The following is an 18,775-nucleotide window of genomic DNA, read 5'->3' as shown; positions in this document are numbered from 1 at the left end:
CACACACACACACACACACACACACACACACACACACACACACACACACACACACACACACACACACACACACACACACACACACACACACACACACACACACACACACACACACACACACACACACACACACACACACACACACACACACACACACACACACACACACACACACACACACACACACACACACACACACACACACACACACACACACACACACACACACACACACACACACACACACACACACACACACACACACACACACACGCTGAAGCTGCCGTGACGATGAGGATCAGATCAGACAGAACTAAAAGACGAAGGTTTAGTCGGAGCACTCACCCCTCGGCCCATTCTGGACAGCAGCAGGTTATCAAGTGAAGGACGGCGCTCAGGGGCCACAGCTCAGACCTCCTCCCCACCCCCCACCCCTCCTCCTCCCTTCTCCTCCCTCCACGTGTGAAAGACACTGGTGGCTTTTTTTGGGCCTGCCCCCCCACACCAAACATCCCCCCCACTTTTCTTCTTCTTCTTCCTCCTGTCAGGGTAACCTGAGACTCCCCCCACCCCCCACCCCCACACATACACTCCATATTCTGCACCTGCTCTCCCCCCTCCATCCCCCCCCCAAAACACAGTCCCCTGCAAAACAATGGCCCATCAATCACTGCTGTCAACAACACATGAAACTCTCTAATATCAATAACGCATCAGTTCTAATAATAATAATAATAATAATAAATAATAATAAACAATAATAATAATAATAAATAATAATAATAATAATGAGGAGCTAGTCGCTGATGTCATTTTTTGTTGGAATTCAAAGTGACTCGCAGCCAATCGGACGGCGCCGTCAGCTGGAAGTCCGACATACGGAGATCATCAGGCGGGTCAGAACCGCGGCGCCCACATGACAGATGCAGCGGCTGGTCCAGGGTCAGCCGCCGCATGCTGTTAGTGTGGTTTCTCTCACTAACCCCACATCAGTGCACACTGTAAAGAAAGTCAACTGTGAATATGAGGCCTTTTAAGAAAGTGATCAAATTCATAAATATTAAAGTAAACATTTAGATTTTATTCCAGAGAACACAACAGCTCCATGTGTTGATCCATAAGAGTAAAAATCAGGTTTTTAAAGAGGAAATAACACAAAGCTTCACTGATCAGACAGTTCACCTGATATCTGATCGGCTAATTGATTCATCTCAAAAGTAATTTTTCAAGCAACACTGTTACACAATTTAATGGTTATATGTTCTCCACTTTTCTGCTTTCTTTGTTTTATAAACATGTCAAGTATTTTTTATTTTTTTTGGATCATTTCTTAGTGCTAAAAATACACATGTAATTAAACAAAGAAAGTATATAATCACGGAAATAATCAGCAGATTAATCAATAAATAAACGTAATCAGAATTTGGAGGCCTAATCTACTTTGAAAAGGAACTGAATTCATAAGTAAACTCGTTTAACACACAGTGGCTTGTTCTGGAGAACCCTGAAAAATGAGAGCATTCCTAGTAAAATACAGAAAGCTGATTTTTGTTATTGAGATTTGACCTTGAATGTTTTTCCCAAAAGTTCAAGAGTCAATAATTTCCCAATAACTTTGTCACATATTAACACAGATTCTTTGGTTTCTGTTGTCAGAAATGTCTTTGAATCGTTTCATGTGAAGATTCTCACGTCTTTTTATTCTGCAGCTACACAAACTGAAACATACCGTTGCTAACTGGACGGTCATCGAAGACGTGATCCGGTTCCTGCAGGACGTTGATCCGGTTCCTGCAGGACGTTGATCCGGTCCAGTGGATCCATCACCGGACCGACGAACACAGAAAACAGAACTTTGTGCCATTCTCCCAACAGAAAGTGAAACACGAAGGCTAGAATCTGCAAAAAGTTGACTTTTACGTCACACCGATCTCGAGGTCCAATCAGAACCGAACGTCTCAGCACCGGCTTTTAACTACTGATAAATAAAGACTCAACATGGACGATAGAACTCCAATAAATAAGTTGAGATCAAACTGTTTAAGAACGTCCGACCTGCAGAACCCGTTCGACCGTCTGAAATCTGTTTTCATCCGTATGGGACCGGCCCAGTTCATCTCCAAACAAGAACTCTTGTTAACCGTGAATAGAAACTGGACCGTCTGGGATCAGAACATTTTCCACCTGCATGTGTAAAACAGTCCGTCAGCTGGTTCCCAGTCTGAATATGAAGTTTCTGAAAAGGTTACGTCGGCTCCCTGAACTCCATCTTTGTTTTTAAATTATACCTCATTTTGTCAGCGTAAGAAATGTTAAGAGGTTGTTAAGATGGTTTATTCCCAGTTCATCATCATCATCATCATTATCATCATCATCATCATCATGATCATCATCATCATCTTCATCATCATCATCATCATCATCATCGGGGGAAAGCGTTCAGCTTCATCTTCCACCGAGAGCAGAAGAGATCAAGTTTAATTCCACAACTGAACTCTTCCTTTTGTGTAAAAGAAAAACAGCCGCTGCTCATTGTTCTGCGTTTAAAACCTCCAAATGACATCACGATGTTCTCACTGACATCATGATGTTCTCAATGACATCACGATGTTCTCAATGACATCACGATGTTCTCACTGACATCACGATGTTCTCAATTACATCACGATGTTCTCACTGACATCACGATGTTCTCAATGACATCACGATGTTCTCACTGACATCACGATGTTCTCAATTACATCACGATGTTCTCACTGACATCACGATGTTCTCAATGACATCACGATGTTCTCACTGACATCACGATGTTCTCAATTACATCACGATGTTCTCACTGACATCACGATGTTCTCAATGACATCACGATGTTCTCAATTACATCACGATGTTCTCAATGACATCACGATGTTCTCACTGACATCACGATGTTCTCAATTACATCACGATGTTCTCACTGACATCACGATGTTCTCAATGACATCACGATGTTCTCACTGACATCATGATGTTCTCAATGACATCACGATGTTCTCAATGACATCACGATGTTCTCAATGACATCATGATGTTCTCAATGACATCACGATGTTCTCAATGACATCACGATGTTCTCACTGACATCACGATGTTCTCAATTACATCACGATGTTCTCACTGACATCACGATGTTCTCAATGACATCACGATGTTCTCACTGACATCACGATGTTCTCAATTACATCACGATGTTCTCACTGACATCACGATGTTCTCAATGACATCACGATGTTCTCACTGACATCACGATGTTCTCAATTACATCACGATGTTCTCACTGACATCACGATGTTCTCAATGACATCACGATGTTCTCACTGACATCACGATGTTCTCACTGACATCACGATGTTCTCAATGACATCACGATGTTCTCACTGACATCACGATGTTCTCAATGACATCACGATGTTCTCAATGACATCACGATGTTCTCAATGACATCACGATGTTCTCACTGACATCACGATGTTCTCAATTACATCACGATGTTCTCACTGACATCACGATGTTCTCAATGACATCACGATGTTCTCACTGACATCACGATGTTCTCAATGACATCACGATGTTCTCACTGACATCACGATGTTCTCAATGACATCACGATGTTCTCACTGACATCACGATGTTCTCACTGACATCACGATGTTCTCATCGTGTCCAGAAACCTTCAGACGGCCCACCGTGATTCTGTCATGAGTTTTACTGTTTTACCCGTTCGGACTCCCGTCTGGAAGAAAGAGACAGCGAACACGTGTTTCCTTTGTCTTCTGTGGACATTTTTTATTCTTTACAACATATTACACAGAGTCATCCGCAGAGAGTTAGTGCTCTGGAATTACCACAAGCATTAAAAATAAAGGTAAAGAAATGTAAGACGCGTCGGTCCGTCCAGACGAAGGAGATTAGCGGCGACGACAGCGCTTCACAACAGACAAAGAAAACCGCGTCGTGCTGTTTGCTCGTATGTCCGGCGTCTGTGTGGCTTCGCAGAAGAAGAACGCTCGAACCGGACGAACCAGCGACGAGTGGAAACAGGAAACAGCGACGACTGGAAACAGGAAACAGCGACGAGTGGAAACAGGAAACAGCGACGAGTGGAAACAGGAAACAGTGACGAGTGGAAACAGGAAACAGTGACGAGTGGAAACAGGTGTCCGGCTGGTTCAGCACCTCCGTTCCTGTTATGAATTTTAAAGGAGCATTCAAGTCGCCAGCTTCCACCTGTATGAAGCGCTGCGATCTGTCTTCGGCTGGAAGGAAGAGACGGCTCGGTGGTGAAACATGGATGTTTGACTGAGCTTAACACCCCCCACCCCCCATCTCTCCGTCACTGCGCTACAACCTCAGTTTCCCTTCGTCTGGGAAGAGACAGCCACACAGCACCGTCCATAAAACCAGACGTGTTCTCCACCTGTTATCACGTGTTGTCACATGTTGTCACGTGTTGTCACGTGGAGGACACGTCTCACAACACGTTATCTGCTTTACTTAGACAGTTTTTAACTTTATATAAACACACATATACATAAAACACGACCGGAGGAGAGCTAGCTAGATTATGACCTTCAGTCTGGCGTCTTCGGCGAGGACTACAGGCGGCGGATTTCTGCCCACGTGTTTCCTCCCTCTGCCAGTAGGAGGCAGACGAGAGCATTTTGGTATTTGAACCAACAGAAAGAAGACAGAAGAGGAGGACCGGTGGGAGGGGGGGGTGAAGGGCAAACTAGAGGGCGATCACTGGCGAAAGACGGAGGGAGGTGTCTGAGTTTGAAGAAGAGAAGAAGAAGAAGGAGGAAGATGAAGAGGAGGAGGAAGAAGCAGAGCATTGAGCTGTCGGCCTGGCAGCCCGATAAGGAGGCTTAAAGAGTGCAGTGGATTGTGTCTTCTGTGGAGGACAACACACCGAGGACTCAGCTGGCAGCAGGACGAGGACGAGATAAAGAAGCCAGAGACACGAGGACGGAGAGGAGGAGAGACGACGGGGACGGAGAGGAGGAGGGACGACGGGGACGGAGAGGAGGAGAGACGACGGGGTCAAGGGAGGAGGGGGGGAGACGACGGGGTCGGGGACGACGGGGTGAGGGGAGGTCGGGGGGACCACGGGGTCAGGTGGGGGAGGAGGAGAGACGATGGGGTGGGAGAGGGTGGGGGGTCCTGTCAGACTCTCGGCAGCCGTGACGTCATTCCAGGTTGTCGGTCGGCGGCCTCGTGCACTCACATACTTCAGCCCCCCCCCCCCCACCCCCTTCTCGTCGGCTGAAAAATGTGCAGCTGTTACAGTAAGCCTGGACCCTCTTATAGGGCCAGAAATAGACGCCTTCGGCCGGACCAGGACACGGAGACGACCTCCATTAGCTCAAATGTGAGAGGATTGAATCACCCCGAGCCGGAGGGCTCGGACCTCCATCTGAGAGCAGGACTCATATTTCTCTCCCTCCCTTCGTCTCCGTGTGAAGTCCGGAGCGCCGCTCAGCGAGTGATTGAGTCGTAAACATTAAGGGGAGGATTCAGGGACGTCTTTAGGCTCCTCGGAGGGAAGTTATGTGCGTAGTTAGACCTTAAACACTTCTACACGCGTCCGGGTCTCCGATGAGTCGCTGTAAAAATTATTTGCCGCGATTGCCTCTGATAAAGTCGGACTATTCTCGCAGCCGGCGCCGTCGTGAGAGAGAGGAGATAACGGGGGAGAGTGGGAGGTGCATCAGGCTGGGCAGGAAAGGAGGGAGCAGACTAGAGGAGTGGAGGCAGTCACGGAGGAGTCAGACCTTTATCTACGGGAGGAAGAACACAGGGAGGGAGGAAGAGAGACAGGGAGGGAGGAAGAGAGACAGGGAGGGAGGAAGAGAGACAGGGTTAGCACAGAAAGCACTTCTGGAATCAGAATGAACACACAGTGGAGGGAGGGGAGGAGGGGAGGAGGGGAGGGGGAGGGGGGGTTGACATGTCATCTCTGAAGCAAATTGGCTCGTCCACCAACCGGCGGCCGGCGAGGAGGAGGAGGAGAGAGAGCATCACAATGAAAGGGAGAGAGGAGAAGGAGGCGAGCAGCAGCTACATCTGAGCCGCGGACACTCATTTATTCAGGTCGGCCGTAAAGCAGGTTAACTGTGCCCCCCCTCCCCCCCTTACAGGTGAGTTATCTGACTGTGAGCTGATTGGCCAGGCGGGCCAGGAGGCCGAGCGGCTTGGACCTCTCAGCCCCGCCCTCCCCGCTGGGCCCCTCCCGCCCGTTTTTGCGGGTCAGCTCCAGGTCGATGGTCATCAGTACCCGCCCCTCTCCCTCCTCCCCATCCCGCCCCCATCCCCTCTGTCGTCCTGACTACGGTTCTCTGCTGCTGCGCGGGCCGGGCCGTCGCCACCGCCTGCCGGACGGGCTGGAGCAGCCGGCCTGCGAGCCGACCCCAGCCCCGCCCCGCATCCTATTTCTTATCCTTGCGAGACTCCTGCTTCTTCTTTTCCGAGGCGGCCGCCTTCACCTTGGAGGGGTCGGCGGGAGGCGCGGGGCCCTGTGGGGGAGGAGGGAGAGGGGGTCAGGGGGAGAACAGGGGAGGAGAGTCATTTCAGGAGGAAAGGAGCGCGGAGGAGGGGTGAGACAGGTGAGTTACAGGTGAGCGGATGAGAGATGGGGTGAGCAGGAGGGCGGAGCTGTGTGAAGAGGAGAGAAAAACACATTTAGGAGGAGAAAGAGGAGGAGAGGAGGAAGAGGAGGAAGAGGAGGGAGGCAGACATCCAGAGACAGAGGGGAGAGAGACAGTCATTTTAGGGGAGGGGATAGCAAGTGAGAGGGGGTGGAGTCCAGAGCTGTAAGGGGGTGACAAAACAGGTAACCATGCGTTAGGATGGGACACCGTAGCAGGTCGGCTCCACACACCTGAAAACTGACAGTAGATCATCAACACACACACACACACACACACACACACACACACACACACACACACCCATCTATACATTTAAACATGTCCTGCTGTGTCCTCGCTGCCCCCTGCTGGACGGAGACGTCGCACCCATTTAGAAAACTATTGGAGCCGTTTTTAACCAATCGGCATCTTTTATGTTTTGAATCTAACCCTTGTTAATTCCTCCATATTTCCTTTCATAAATAAAAACTTTTCGTCTCGCTTCATCTCGCCCCACCTCCGAAATTCATTTAGCCACGCCCACTGGTCTCTGATTGGTCCGCCCTGCAGAGAGGCTGAGCAGACAGACAGTAATCACAGATCAAAGCTGTTAGTGTCAGGTGGGCGGAGCTAGGGGAGGAGTTCCGGCAAAATGTCTAAAATTCATTGTTTTTTTAATCAAGATTACATTTCAACTTGAGTTTAAACATCGTTTCAGTTTAGTTTAGAACAAGTCACTAAAAATCTGTCATCTAGATATTGAGAAAACAAATGATATGTAACCATGACAACACCACACATTACATGGATAACCTTTTTTGAAATAAATCAAAACTGACCTTAAAATTTTAAACTAGTTGCTCTCCTCAGATTTATTGTAATTATTAATAATCGTACTATTGTTATTCAAATTAAGTTTTGTTTTTCTTCTTTCAATTTAATTTGTTTAGAAAATCAGAGGCCTTTCTTGGTGTTTAGCTTGTTGACTATTAAATACATACATATATGTATATATATATATATATATATACATATATGATATTGGACCTGCAAATCAAGAAATTCCTGCAGTCATTAATCCTAATTAAATATTTGTGAGGTAAAACTGAGCTGATGAATAAATAATCAGCATGCAGGGGAACAAATAATGTGTCATAAATCTTGAGGATATTTTATTTCTGCAGCTGCGATGAAGAGGAGGAGGTAGAGGAGGAGGAGCAGACCTGCTTCACTAACTGCAGCTCTTTTTATTTAATATTCACTTCACTTGTACTTACATAACTCCATTCACTCCCACTCATTCTGTACATCGTCTGAGCAATGTCTAAAAACATCTCAGAGCGGACATCTATAAAAAGGTAGAGGAGGAGGAGGAGAAAGAGGAGGAGAAGAAAGAGGAGGAGGAGGAAGAGGAGGAGGGAGGCAGCACACCAAATCCATCAGGACGGACTGGACCGAGAGGAGAGAAGGTCACGGCAACACTTAACTTTACAACAGTTGTATTCCAGAGCATTAACCTGCGAGTTAACCTGTCGAGGAGCATCAGGAGCGCATCATCGAAACGCATCATCATCGAAACGCATCATCATCAAAACGCATCAACGAAACGCATCACCATCAAAACGCATCATCGAAACGCATCATCATCGAAACGCATCATCATCGAAACGCATCATCATCGAAACGCATCATCATCAAAACACATCATCATCAAAACGCATCATCGAAACGCATCATCATCAAAACGCATCATCGAAACGCATCATCATCAAAACGCATCATCATCAAAACGCATCATCGAAACGCATCATCATTGAAACGCATCATCGAAACGCATCATCATCGAAACGCATCATTGAAACGCATCATCATTGAAACGCATCATCGAAACGCATCATCATTGAAACGCATCATTGAAACGCATCATCATCGAAACGCATCATCATCGAAACGCATCATCATTGAAACGCATCATTGAAACGCATCATCATTGAAACGCATCATCATCGAAACGCATCATTGAAACGCATCATCATTGAAACGCATCATCATCGAAACGCATCATCATCGAAATGAATCATCGAAATGCATCATCGAAACGCATCATCATCAAAATGCATCATCAAAACGCATCATCATCGAAACGCATCATCGAAACGCATCATCATGGAAATGCATCATCGAAACGCATCATCGAAACGCATCATCAATGAAACGCATCATCATCGAAATGCATCATCATCGAAACGCATCATCATTGAAATGCATCATCGAAATGCATCATCATCGAAATGCATCATCATTGAAATGCATCATCGAAACGCATCATCATCGAAACGCATCATCATCGAAACGCATCATCAATGAAACACATCATCATCGAAACGCATCATCGAAATGCATCATCATCGAAATGCATCATCGAAACGCATCATCGAAACGCATCATCAATGAAACGCATCATCATCGAAATGCATCATCATCGAAACGCATCATCATCGAAATGCATCATCGAAACACATCATCATCGAAACGCATCATCGAAACGCATCGTCATCGAAACGCATCATCATCGAAACGCATCATCGAAACGCATCATCGAAACGCATGATCATCGAAACGCATCATCAATGAAACGCATCATCGAAACGCATCATCATCGAAACGCATCATCATCGAAACGCATCATCGAAACGCATCATCATCGAAACGCATCATCATCGAAACGCATCATCATCGAAACGCATCATCAATGAAACGCATCATCATTGAAATGCATCATTGAAACGCATCATCATCGAAATGCATCATCATCGAAATGCATCATCATTGAAATGCATCATCGAAACGCATCATCATCGAAACGCATCATCAATGAAACACATCATCATCGAAACGCATCATCGAAACGCATCATCATCGAAACGCATCATCAATGAAACACATCATCATCGCATCATCGAAACGCATCATCATCGAAACGCATCATCATCGAAACGCATCATCATCATCATCGAAACGCATCATCGAAACGCATCATCATCGAAACGCATCATCACATCATCATCGAAACGCATCATCATCGAAACGCATCATCATCGAAACGCATCATCGAAACGCATCATCATCGAAACGCATCATCGAAACGCATCATCATCGAAATGCATCATCGAAATGCATCATCATCGAAACATCATCATCGAAACGCATCATCGACATCATCGAAACATCATCGAACGCATCATCATCGAAACGCATCATCAATGAAACAATCATCGAAACGCATCATCGAAACGCATCATCATCGAAACGCATCATCAATGAAACACATCATCATCGAAACGTATCATCGAAACGCATCATCATCGAAACGCATCATCAATGAAACACATCATCATCGAAACGCATCATCGAAACGCATCATCATCGAAACGCATCATCAATGAAACACATCATCATCGAAATGCATCATCGAAATGCATCATCGAAACGCATCATCATCGAAACGCATCAACGAAACGCATCATCGAAACGCATCATCGAAACGCATCATCATCGAAATGCATCATCAAAACGCATCATCATCGAAACGCATCATCAATGAAACGCATCATCATCGAAACGCATCATCAATGAAACACATCATCATCATCATCGAAACGCATCATCAGGTGGGGGGGAGGTGGGATTCTGCTTGGGACCAATCCGGTGTCGTTACCTTCATCACATCCCATCATGCATCACTGCATTGTTTACCATCACACCTCCCTCGACGGGCTGCAGTGTTTCTCACGCTAACGACGGGCCGCTTCACAGAGAGGGCAGGACCGGGCCCGGTTACAGCAGCACTTGAAAGGTAACTGATGGGTACAGTGGAGGAGGAGGAGGAGGGGGCGTGGGGGGAGTGGCTGCAAGACCCTGCTGCATACTAAAGAGACAAGGTGACAGGTGAGGAGCAAGACTGAGAGGTAGTGATTTCCTGTCTGGAACCAGAGCGGATCAGAGCCCAGAATACCTGAGGAGGAGGAGGACGAGGAGGAGGAGGAGGAGGAGGGGGGTGGGGGGGTGAGTGGAAAAGGGGGAATTACAGATAGATGCTTCTCCTGGTCAGCAAGACAGTTAAAGGGAGGGAGGAGGAGGAGGAGGAGGAGGAGGAGGAGGAGGAGGAGACAGGTGACCGGATAAAAGGAATCTGAATGAGAGTGAGCGATGGAGGGAGCGAAGGAGATGGAGAGAAGAATGAGAGTGTGTGTGAGCTCAGATCGATACTGAGTGCACTCAATTATCATTCCAGTACTGTGAGTGTGTGTGTGTGTGTGTGTGTGTGTGTGTGTGTGTGTGTGTGTGTGTGTGTGTGTGTGTGTGTGTGTGTGTGTGTGTGTGTGTGTGTGTGTGTGTGTGTGTGTGTGTGTGTGTGTGTGTGTGTGTGTGTGTGTGTGTGTGTGTGTGTGTGTGTGTGTGTGTGTGTGTTTGTGGCTGCAGGGTAAAGTCCTCTCCCACATCTCCACCTAATAGGGAGCAGCACACACCACAGGCTTCCCTTTTCACCCCCCTCCCCTCTCTTCCTGCTCCTCCTGCTCCTGCTGCAGATTGGTAGTGTCCAGCAGACAGCGTTTGGAGCTGGTGAGTGTGATGGAGAACCGCTTGTGTCAGCAGAACCTCCTAATAAGACCCATTTGATCAAACAGGCCTGATGGGCGTCCCTTAGGTCTCCGTGTGTGGCGCCGCCACAACACAAGAAAAGAAATCAAAAATAAAACATAAAAAAACAAGGCGGCTGGATATTTTCTTCCGAGCGGACACTTGCAGGAGAATAACTGTAAATGACAACGTTGTCAAATATCTGTCCTTTTGGCGGTGAGTTATTTATTCATATATGTGCTGTCACCCGCCGCCAGCTCTGGAGAGCAGCTGACTGCAGCTCCACACAAACCTGTCAATCACACAGGAGCAGGACGAGATGAGGAGGAGGAGCAGGAGGAGCAGGAGGAGGCCCCGGTTGGTGTCGCCCCCTAGCTGTACACTACAGGGGCGAGATGGCGCCGGTTCGTCTCTACGTCAGCTCACCTGCGGCTAAACGACTCGCTGTCACGGCAACGCCTTTGATCTTCTTCACGTCTCCTGTCAAAGCCGAGTTGTGATTGTTGAAAACTCCTTGAACTCAAATCCCCTGACTTCCCTCTTTTTCTATTCATTATCAGCGAGCTCAGCGTACAGTCGGTTACACCCCCTCCCCCCCACCCCTCCTTCCTCCCACCCGCTAATCAAACACAACTCGCCCACAAAGGAATACAAGGCACCAACATGTCTGATTAATCCTCCACTTGAGGCGATCACTCTCCCATGAGGACGAGGAGGAAGAAAAAAAACACCCCCCAAACACCCCCCGCTGCTCTCCTCGGCGTGCAGCGGAGAGCAGCCAGACCATAATAGTTCAGTGATTTTCATTTGACTCCCAGAGAGAGAAATCAGCAGCCGCCGTCCGTTTTCACACCGACAGCAAATCACAGCCGATTCAGAGCAGCGGTGCTGTGACCCGGTTGGACCTGCTGTTTACACACTGCACTGTTTGCTATTATTCTGTTGTTGGTGTGTTGTTGTGTTGTTGTTGTGTTGTTATTGTGTTGTAGGTGTGTTGTTGTTGTGTTGTTATTGCGTTGTTATTCTGTTGTTGTTGTGTTGTTATGTTGTTGTGTTGTTATTATGTTGTTGCTGTGTTGTTATTGTGTTGTAGGTGTGTTGTTATGTTGTTTTTGTGTTGTTATTATGTTGTTATTGTGTTGTAGGTATGTTGGTATTGCATTGTTGTTGTGTTGTTATGTTGTTTTTTGTGTTGTATTGTTGTTGTGTTGTTATTGCGTGTAGGTATGTTGTTATGTTGTTTTTGTGTTGTTATTATGTTATTGTTGCTGTTATTATGTTGTTGCTGTGTTGTTATTGTGTTGTTGTGTTGTTATTGTGTTGTAGGTTTGTTGTTGTGTTGTTATTGCGTTGTAGGTGTGTTGTGTTGTTATTATGTTGTTGTGTTATGATTATGTTGTTGTTATTATGTTGTTGTTGTGTTGTTATTATGTTGTTGTTGTTGTGTTGTTATGTTGTTGTGTTGATGCTATGTTGCCGCGCGGCAGCGTGCGAGGGACCTTCTGCAGCTGCAGCGAGTGGCAGCGTGGGAATGCGATTATGAAAGTGATGTTCTGCACTGTCATGTTGGATGTGTGCGATTGTGCGATTGTGCGATTGTGCGGTGGTGCGATTGTGCGGTTGTGCGATTGTGCGGTTGTGCGTCTGCGCTGCAGCAGAAAGGATGAAGACTCCTCCGACAACACAAACACTCTCTGTAATCTCTAAGAGGAGCGCCCGAACGTGACAGCTCAGCAATCTGTTGCACGGGGAGGTGACTGTGTGATGCAGTGTGTGAGGAGGAGGAGGTGGAGGAGGAGAAGGAGGTGGAGGAGGAGAAGGAGGAGGAGGAGGAGGAGGAGGAGGAGGAGGAGGAGGAGGAGGAAACTTGCCTGTCTCTGCTGTGATCCCTCCTTCTTTTTCTTGCCATGTTTGCTGGAGGGACAGAAGAGAGACAATGTCAGGATGTCGAATCTATTTCTCCCTCCAGTGGTCACAGGGCAGCACTGCCTGCAGCCATCACACACACACACACACACACATCATCTTCATCCTCTTCATCATCTGCTGCTGTCTCACACACACATCATCTTCATCATCTGCTGCTGTCACACACACACACATCATCTTCATCATCTTCATCTGCCGCTGCTCCGGGTGGAGGCCCGATGAAGGCTCCATCATCTTCATCACGGAGTGGATTACGTTTAATCGTTTTAGATGATTATCGGCCGAGCGACTCCTAATCTGAACCGAGCGGCGTTACGCCAGCTTGGCCACGCAGGTGTCGGTGCCGGGGATGGGCTCGCGCTGCAGCTCCCTCCCCCGGCACAGAACCGCCGGCCACGGGCCCGGCACTGACCTGACGCTCAGGCTGAAGACGCGGCGCGCCACCAGGAACCGCATCAGGTAGTAGATGACCACGATCAGAACCAGCAGGCCCAGAACCACCCCGATGATCGCTCCCGTTATCACACCGGCCTGGATGGGCACTGTGGGCGGAGCAGAGGGAGAGGAGGAGTCAGATGGTGGAGCAGAGGAAGAGGAGGAGGATGGAGGTCATATGAGGATGAAGACGAGGAAGAATCAGTGAAGGAGAGAGATGGTGTCGTAGGAGGAAGGAAAACAGAGGGAGAGGAAAGAGAATCAGAGATGAAAGAGGAACAATGAAAGTTGGATGAAAGATGAAGGCTCAGTAGAGGAGGAGAAGGAGGAGGAAGAGGAGGAGGGGGAGGAGGAGGAGGAGGAAGAGCAATAAGGTAGAATTAAGGTGAGATCAGGGGGGAGTCATGGAGGGAAGAAGAGGATGGAAAAGGGGAAAGAAGAGAGAAGTGGGGGGGCTAAGATGAAGAGGATGAGGAGGAGGGGGGAGGGGGAGGGGGGTGATAGCAATCTCAAATAGGGAGAGAGATAAAATTGTAATTGATTTCATTGAAGAGGAGGTGCAGTGAATCTGAAATGAGGCGGTGAATGCTGCAGCTCAGATTCATTTCAGAGTTTCAGATGATAACAACGGTCGGTTCTGATGAACAGATTCAGAACCACGTGCTCAGAGGAAGAGTGGCGAGCCGAACGTACCTTTCTCAAACACCAGCAGGCGCACGTTGGAGGGCCGGCCCACGATGTCGGGCGGGTTCTTGGCGTCGCAGGTGAAGGTTCCGTTGTCGTTGAAATCCAGGTTCTTCAGCAGGATGGAGCCGTCGCGCCGGCCGGGGTTCCCCACGAACTCCAGCCGGTCCCTGAACGGACCCTTGTTGTCCACGTAGGCCACGCCCCCCGTGTAGTGGAAGATCTGAGGGAGGGACAGGATGATGCACTGTTTACAATGTGTCACCATGACGACGTGTTTTTATCCTCGGGAGAAACTGCTGCTTTCAGATGTTTTATTTGACTAAGATTTACAATCACGTGTTGGATGATGGAAAAATTACGTTTATAAATTGGATCAACAAGTCGGTGAAATGTGTCCACTGAGACAGTTTAATAGCACCAGAAACAGATTGTAAATGCTCCATGATCAGTATCGTACCAAACTGTGGAATACACCCTCCAGTCCACTAGAGGGCAGCGTGTCGGTGTGAAGGCCTTTCACCCAGAAAACCAGGTTAGTTTCAAGTGATCAACCATCTATCAGTGATGTCATCAACCATCAGTGATGTCATCATTGGTTTGTGAACGTTATGAATCCTCCAGTTCAGATTCTGTCCGTCACCATCTTTGCTAGTTTGGAGCGGTTTGGAGCAGGAAGTGACCATATTTGGACGAGCTGGGGGAGGAGCCAGCGGTGGATCTGACCGATCTGATCGGAAACCTGACGATACTACGTCCCGCCCACCGATAGCTGTAACCTGACTGCACCACAGGCCTGTCAATCAAACAGACACGCCCCCAAAAACAGGTCTTCTTGAATCTTCTTTTCTAATGAATGAGGGATTATTTTCAGATGGACCTCCAGAAAACTAATAAGAAGGAGTGACTTTAGCTAACAACACCGAGATAACTGATGGACACATTTTATTCACTTTGGATTTGATGAGAGAAGTTGAATGGGAGTCTATGGAGCCGGAGGCTTTTTGGAGCCGACCTCTAGTGGCACTCGCTGGTATTGCAGCTGAAGACACTTCTGGATCAGAACCATTTTACAGACCTGAAACTCTTTTAGAAACAGTAAATAGTTTGTTGAAAGAAATCTTTTCCAAAACAAGTGATTTTGTTTTTGAGCTGTCACAGTGACACGCTGCCCTCTAGTGGACTGGTGGTAGAGACAGTATACTTGACGACTATGACTTCACTTAGAATTTATTTTTTGAGGTCTCATTTAGTTTGAATGTTTGGGTGTAAATGAGGATTGGAGGTTTGGGACTGAACTAAGCGGGTCGTTGCAGCTTTACAGAGGAGTTGTCGTACAACATGAACACGTCACGGTACTGAACAGGACGTCTTAAAGGACAAACGCTCCGTGACAACAGACGGACCAATGAAACTGTAAAACTGAGCTGGCCGGAAAGAAGAGCGGCGGGAGGTGAGCGGAAGAAAGAGGAGAGAAATCTAGTTTCAAAGAGAGGCGGCGGCGGGAAGCGGATGAAGGTGAAGGAGGTGAGGGGAGCACGTAATGAGAGAGGAGGAGGAGGAGGAGGAGGAGATGAAGGGAGGCGGGTAGAGGGAGGCGCAGTCAGGAGGGAGAGATAGGAGAGATGGCAGGATGATAAGAGCAGCAGGGAGGGATGAAGGAGGCGGGAAGATTAGCGGAGGAAGAACACTCAGAACAAAACCAGTTCTGGTTCTGTAGGAGGACACTTAATGCTCGACTGAAACTTCAGGGATTAGGCCTTTAAAATCATCTTTAAAATCATCTTTAAAATCATCTTTAAAATCACCTTTAAAAATCACCTTTAAAATCATCTTTAAAATCACCTTTAAAAATCATCTTTAAAATCACCCTTAAAATCATCTTTACAATCATCTTTAAAATCACCTTTAAAATCATCTTTTAAAAATCACCTTTAAAATCATCTTTAAAATCACCTTTAAAATCACCTTTAAAATCACCTTTAAAATCATCTTTAAAATCATCTTTAAAATCCCCTTTAAAAATATCTTTAAAATCATCTTTAAAATCACCTTTAAAAATCATCTTTAAAATCACCCTTAAAATCATCTTTACAATCATCTTTAAAATCACCTTTAAAATCATCTTTTTAAAAAATCACCTTTAAAATCATCTTTAAAATCACCTTTAAAATCATCTTTAAAATCACCTTTTAAAAAAATCATCTTTAAAATCACCTTTAAAAAAACCCATCTTTAAAGTCATCTTTAAAATCACCTTTTAAAAAAAATCATCTTTAAAATCACCCTTAAAATCATCTTTAAAATCACCCGTAAAATCATCTTTAAAATCACCTTTAAAATCATCTTTAAAATCACCTTTAAAATCAACTTTAAAATAATCTTTAAAATCCCTTAAAATCATCTTTAAAATCATCTTTTTTTAAAAAAATCATCTTTTTAAAAAAAATCATCTTTAAAAATCACCTTTAAAAAATCATCTTTAAAAATCACATTTAAAATCATCTTTAAAAATCACCTTTAAAAATCACCTTTGAAATCATCTTTAAAATCATCTTTAAAAAATCACCTTTAAAAATCATCTTTAAAATCATCTTTTTTTAAAAATCACCTTTAAAATCATCTTTATAATCATCTTTAAAAATCACCTTTAAAATCATCTTTAAAATCATTTTAAAAATAATCCTTAAAATCATCTTTAAAATTGAGAAAAGAAATCGCGTTTACATGTGAAATTGAAACTGTTCAAATCAAACAGTCCTCTCCGTCACCACGACAACCAGCCGGGTTTCGAAGGTTCCGTCTGAACGTCCGCAGGTGAAAAACACGTTTGTGTTTTTCCTTCTTCAGTATTTATCAGTTACTTCCTGGTTAACGTGAAGTGGGTGGAGACAACAGAAGGTCGTTCAGGGGGAAAAGGTCAGTGGAGGCTCATTCACATCAGATATAGCAACAAATGGTCTGTTTGATTCTGGACCACCAGAACCAGAACCAGAACCAGAACCAGAACCAGAACTGTATGATTGTGAGCTGTAACAGTTTAAAGATGCTAAAGTTCTTTGTAGAGTTTTTTAATGGTTATAAATGAGACCAAAGTTGAATGTTTGGTTTCTTCACATCAACACAGCTGGTTAACTTTGTTTGGTGTGTCTGTGTGTGTGTGTGTGTGTGTGTGTGTGTGTGTGTGTGTGTGTGTGTGTGTGTGTGTGTGTGTGTGTGTGTGTGTGTGTGTGTGTGTGTGTGTGTGTGTGTGTGTGTGTGTGTGTGTGTAGTGGTTCCTTACAGAGATGCTGTCCCGCGAGCCGTCGGGCCGGTAGGTCCAGGAGAAGGTGACGTCCTCAGAGGTCCAACGCCAGGAGAAGAAGGAGCAGGACAGCCGGATGTCGGCGCCCACTAGAGCGTGACGCTCCCAGCCGGTGTAGATCACGATGGCCTGGGACTGCTGCGGCACTGGGACACACACACACACACACACACACACACACACACACACACACACACACACACACACACACACACACACACACACACACACACACACACACACACACACACACACACACACACACTCTGTTAAATCCTCAGATTCCCAGATGTCGGTTGGTTCTCTGATAAATGGAACATTTAAAGGTGTTCAATCCTCCGATCGAGTGGAGCTCTCAGTAAATATTTGGACTGTCAGAGCGAGTCTCTAAAAGTCAAAGGGGAACATCATTTTCTCCATTAATATGGATTATGTTGGCCTAATCATGCGCGCTGTTGATGCTTGAATAATATTTAATGATTGATGCTAATTTGTTTTTTTTTGGCTGCAGAATCAGTATTTTGCTGGAAAAATTCACTCTGCATCTCGAACGAGCCGCGGAGTCACGACGACGTGGTTCACTTCCAGGCGTGAGCGTGTCGACGGCGTCCTCAAGACACGTCGATGAAATCACAGCTGACACTTTTAATTAAAATTGTGACACTCGTCTGCAGAAATGTGACAGGAGGGAGAGGAGACGGTGTACGGCGAGGATTCACTCACCACAACTATCTACTCTCATCACCAGTTTCCAGATAATCACAGAAAGCTGTCCTCAGTCTGTCCTCAGTCTGTCCTCAGTCTAACCTCAGTCTGTCCTCAGTCTGTCCTCAATCTGTCCTCCATCAGGTCAAACAGGATTTCTACGTCTCTTCTCCGAATGACAGCTTCAAGTTAAAAAGACGTTTTTGTTTACCTGTCCCCAGGAGGACCACTGACGCCAGCGCCAACAACGTCAGCATGGTGGCGTTTTTGGGTCTTCTACGGAGCTCCCAGACAACGGATGCTGTGGACCTGACGAGGAGAGGAGTCCCTCTGCAGGAGACGGAGGAGACGGAGGAGACGGGAAGAGACGAGAGACGGTAGAGGGATGCTTCAAAACAACAGGACAACAACA

At 46.3% G+C, this 18,775-nt stretch overlaps 2 protein-coding genes across 6 annotated transcripts in view; both read right to left on the bottom strand.

Moving 5' to 3' along the window:
- atp1a2a (ATPase Na+/K+ transporting subunit alpha 2a) overlaps window positions 1-423 on the bottom strand; it is a 33,274-nt gene extending 32,851 nt beyond the window's left edge. For 2 of the 3 annotated variants that reach the window (XM_069708866.1, XM_069708865.1), the window contains exon 1: window positions 346-423. In XM_069708866.1, coding sequence (XP_069564967.1) covers window positions 346-357 — 12 coding nt within the window. In that variant the 5' untranslated portion in view covers window positions 358-423. Of the gene's footprint in view, window positions 1-271; window positions 312-345 lie in introns of those variants that run through there. The other variant, XM_069708867.1, reaches the window with a different exon arrangement.
- Window positions 424-3,799: 3,376 nt separating this feature from the next.
- mpz (myelin protein zero) lies at window positions 3,800-18,775 on the bottom strand. 3 transcript variants are annotated; one of them, XM_069708896.1, is made up of 7 exons: window positions 18,575-18,774; window positions 17,638-17,804; window positions 14,364-14,577; window positions 13,648-13,777; window positions 13,178-13,220; window positions 6,522-6,551; window positions 3,800-5,816 (listed from the first exon to the last, which is right to left on the bottom strand). In XM_069708896.1, exons 1-7 carry the CDS (start codon window positions 18,618-18,620, stop codon window positions 5,805-5,807), a joined length of 642 nt encoding a protein of 213 aa, XP_069564997.1. In that variant the 5' UTR covers window positions 18,621-18,774; the 3' UTR covers window positions 3,800-5,804. The 3 variants fall into 3 exon arrangements, with proteins under 3 accessions (XP_069564997.1, XP_069564998.1, XP_069564996.1); XM_069708897.1 differs by lacking the exon at window positions 6,522-6,551 and having other exon boundaries at window positions 18,575-18,773; XM_069708895.1 differs by lacking the exon at window positions 3,800-5,816 and having other exon boundaries at window positions 6,331-6,551; window positions 18,575-18,775.

This window comes from Brachyistius frenatus, unplaced genomic scaffold, assembly GCF_029030835.1.
Source record: "Brachyistius frenatus isolate BFR_SWC_R1_liver_20210118 unplaced genomic scaffold, ASM2903083v1 Contig_79, whole genome shotgun sequence".
NCBI classification, from domain to species: Eukaryota; Metazoa; Chordata; class Actinopteri; family Embiotocidae; genus Brachyistius; species Brachyistius frenatus.
This window is presented reverse-complemented; position numbering and strand designations above follow the sequence as displayed.

What these genes read in the sequence shown, in the direction of transcription:
- mpz (XM_069708895.1), bottom strand. Translation starts at nt 18,620, where the DNA reads ATGCTGACGTTGTTGGCGCTGGCGTCAGTGGTCCTCCTGGGGACAG. An exon ending in GTCTTCAGCCTGAGCGTCAG is followed by an intron (nt 13,221 to 13,647) that starts GTCAGTGCCGGG and finishes CTGTCCCTCCAG; the next exon opens with CAAACATGGCAAGAAAAAGA. An exon ending in AGGGATCACAGCAGAGACAG is followed by an intron (nt 6,552 to 13,177) that starts GCAAGTTTCCTC and finishes CCTCCCCCACAG; the next exon opens with GGCCCCGCGCCTCCCGCCGA.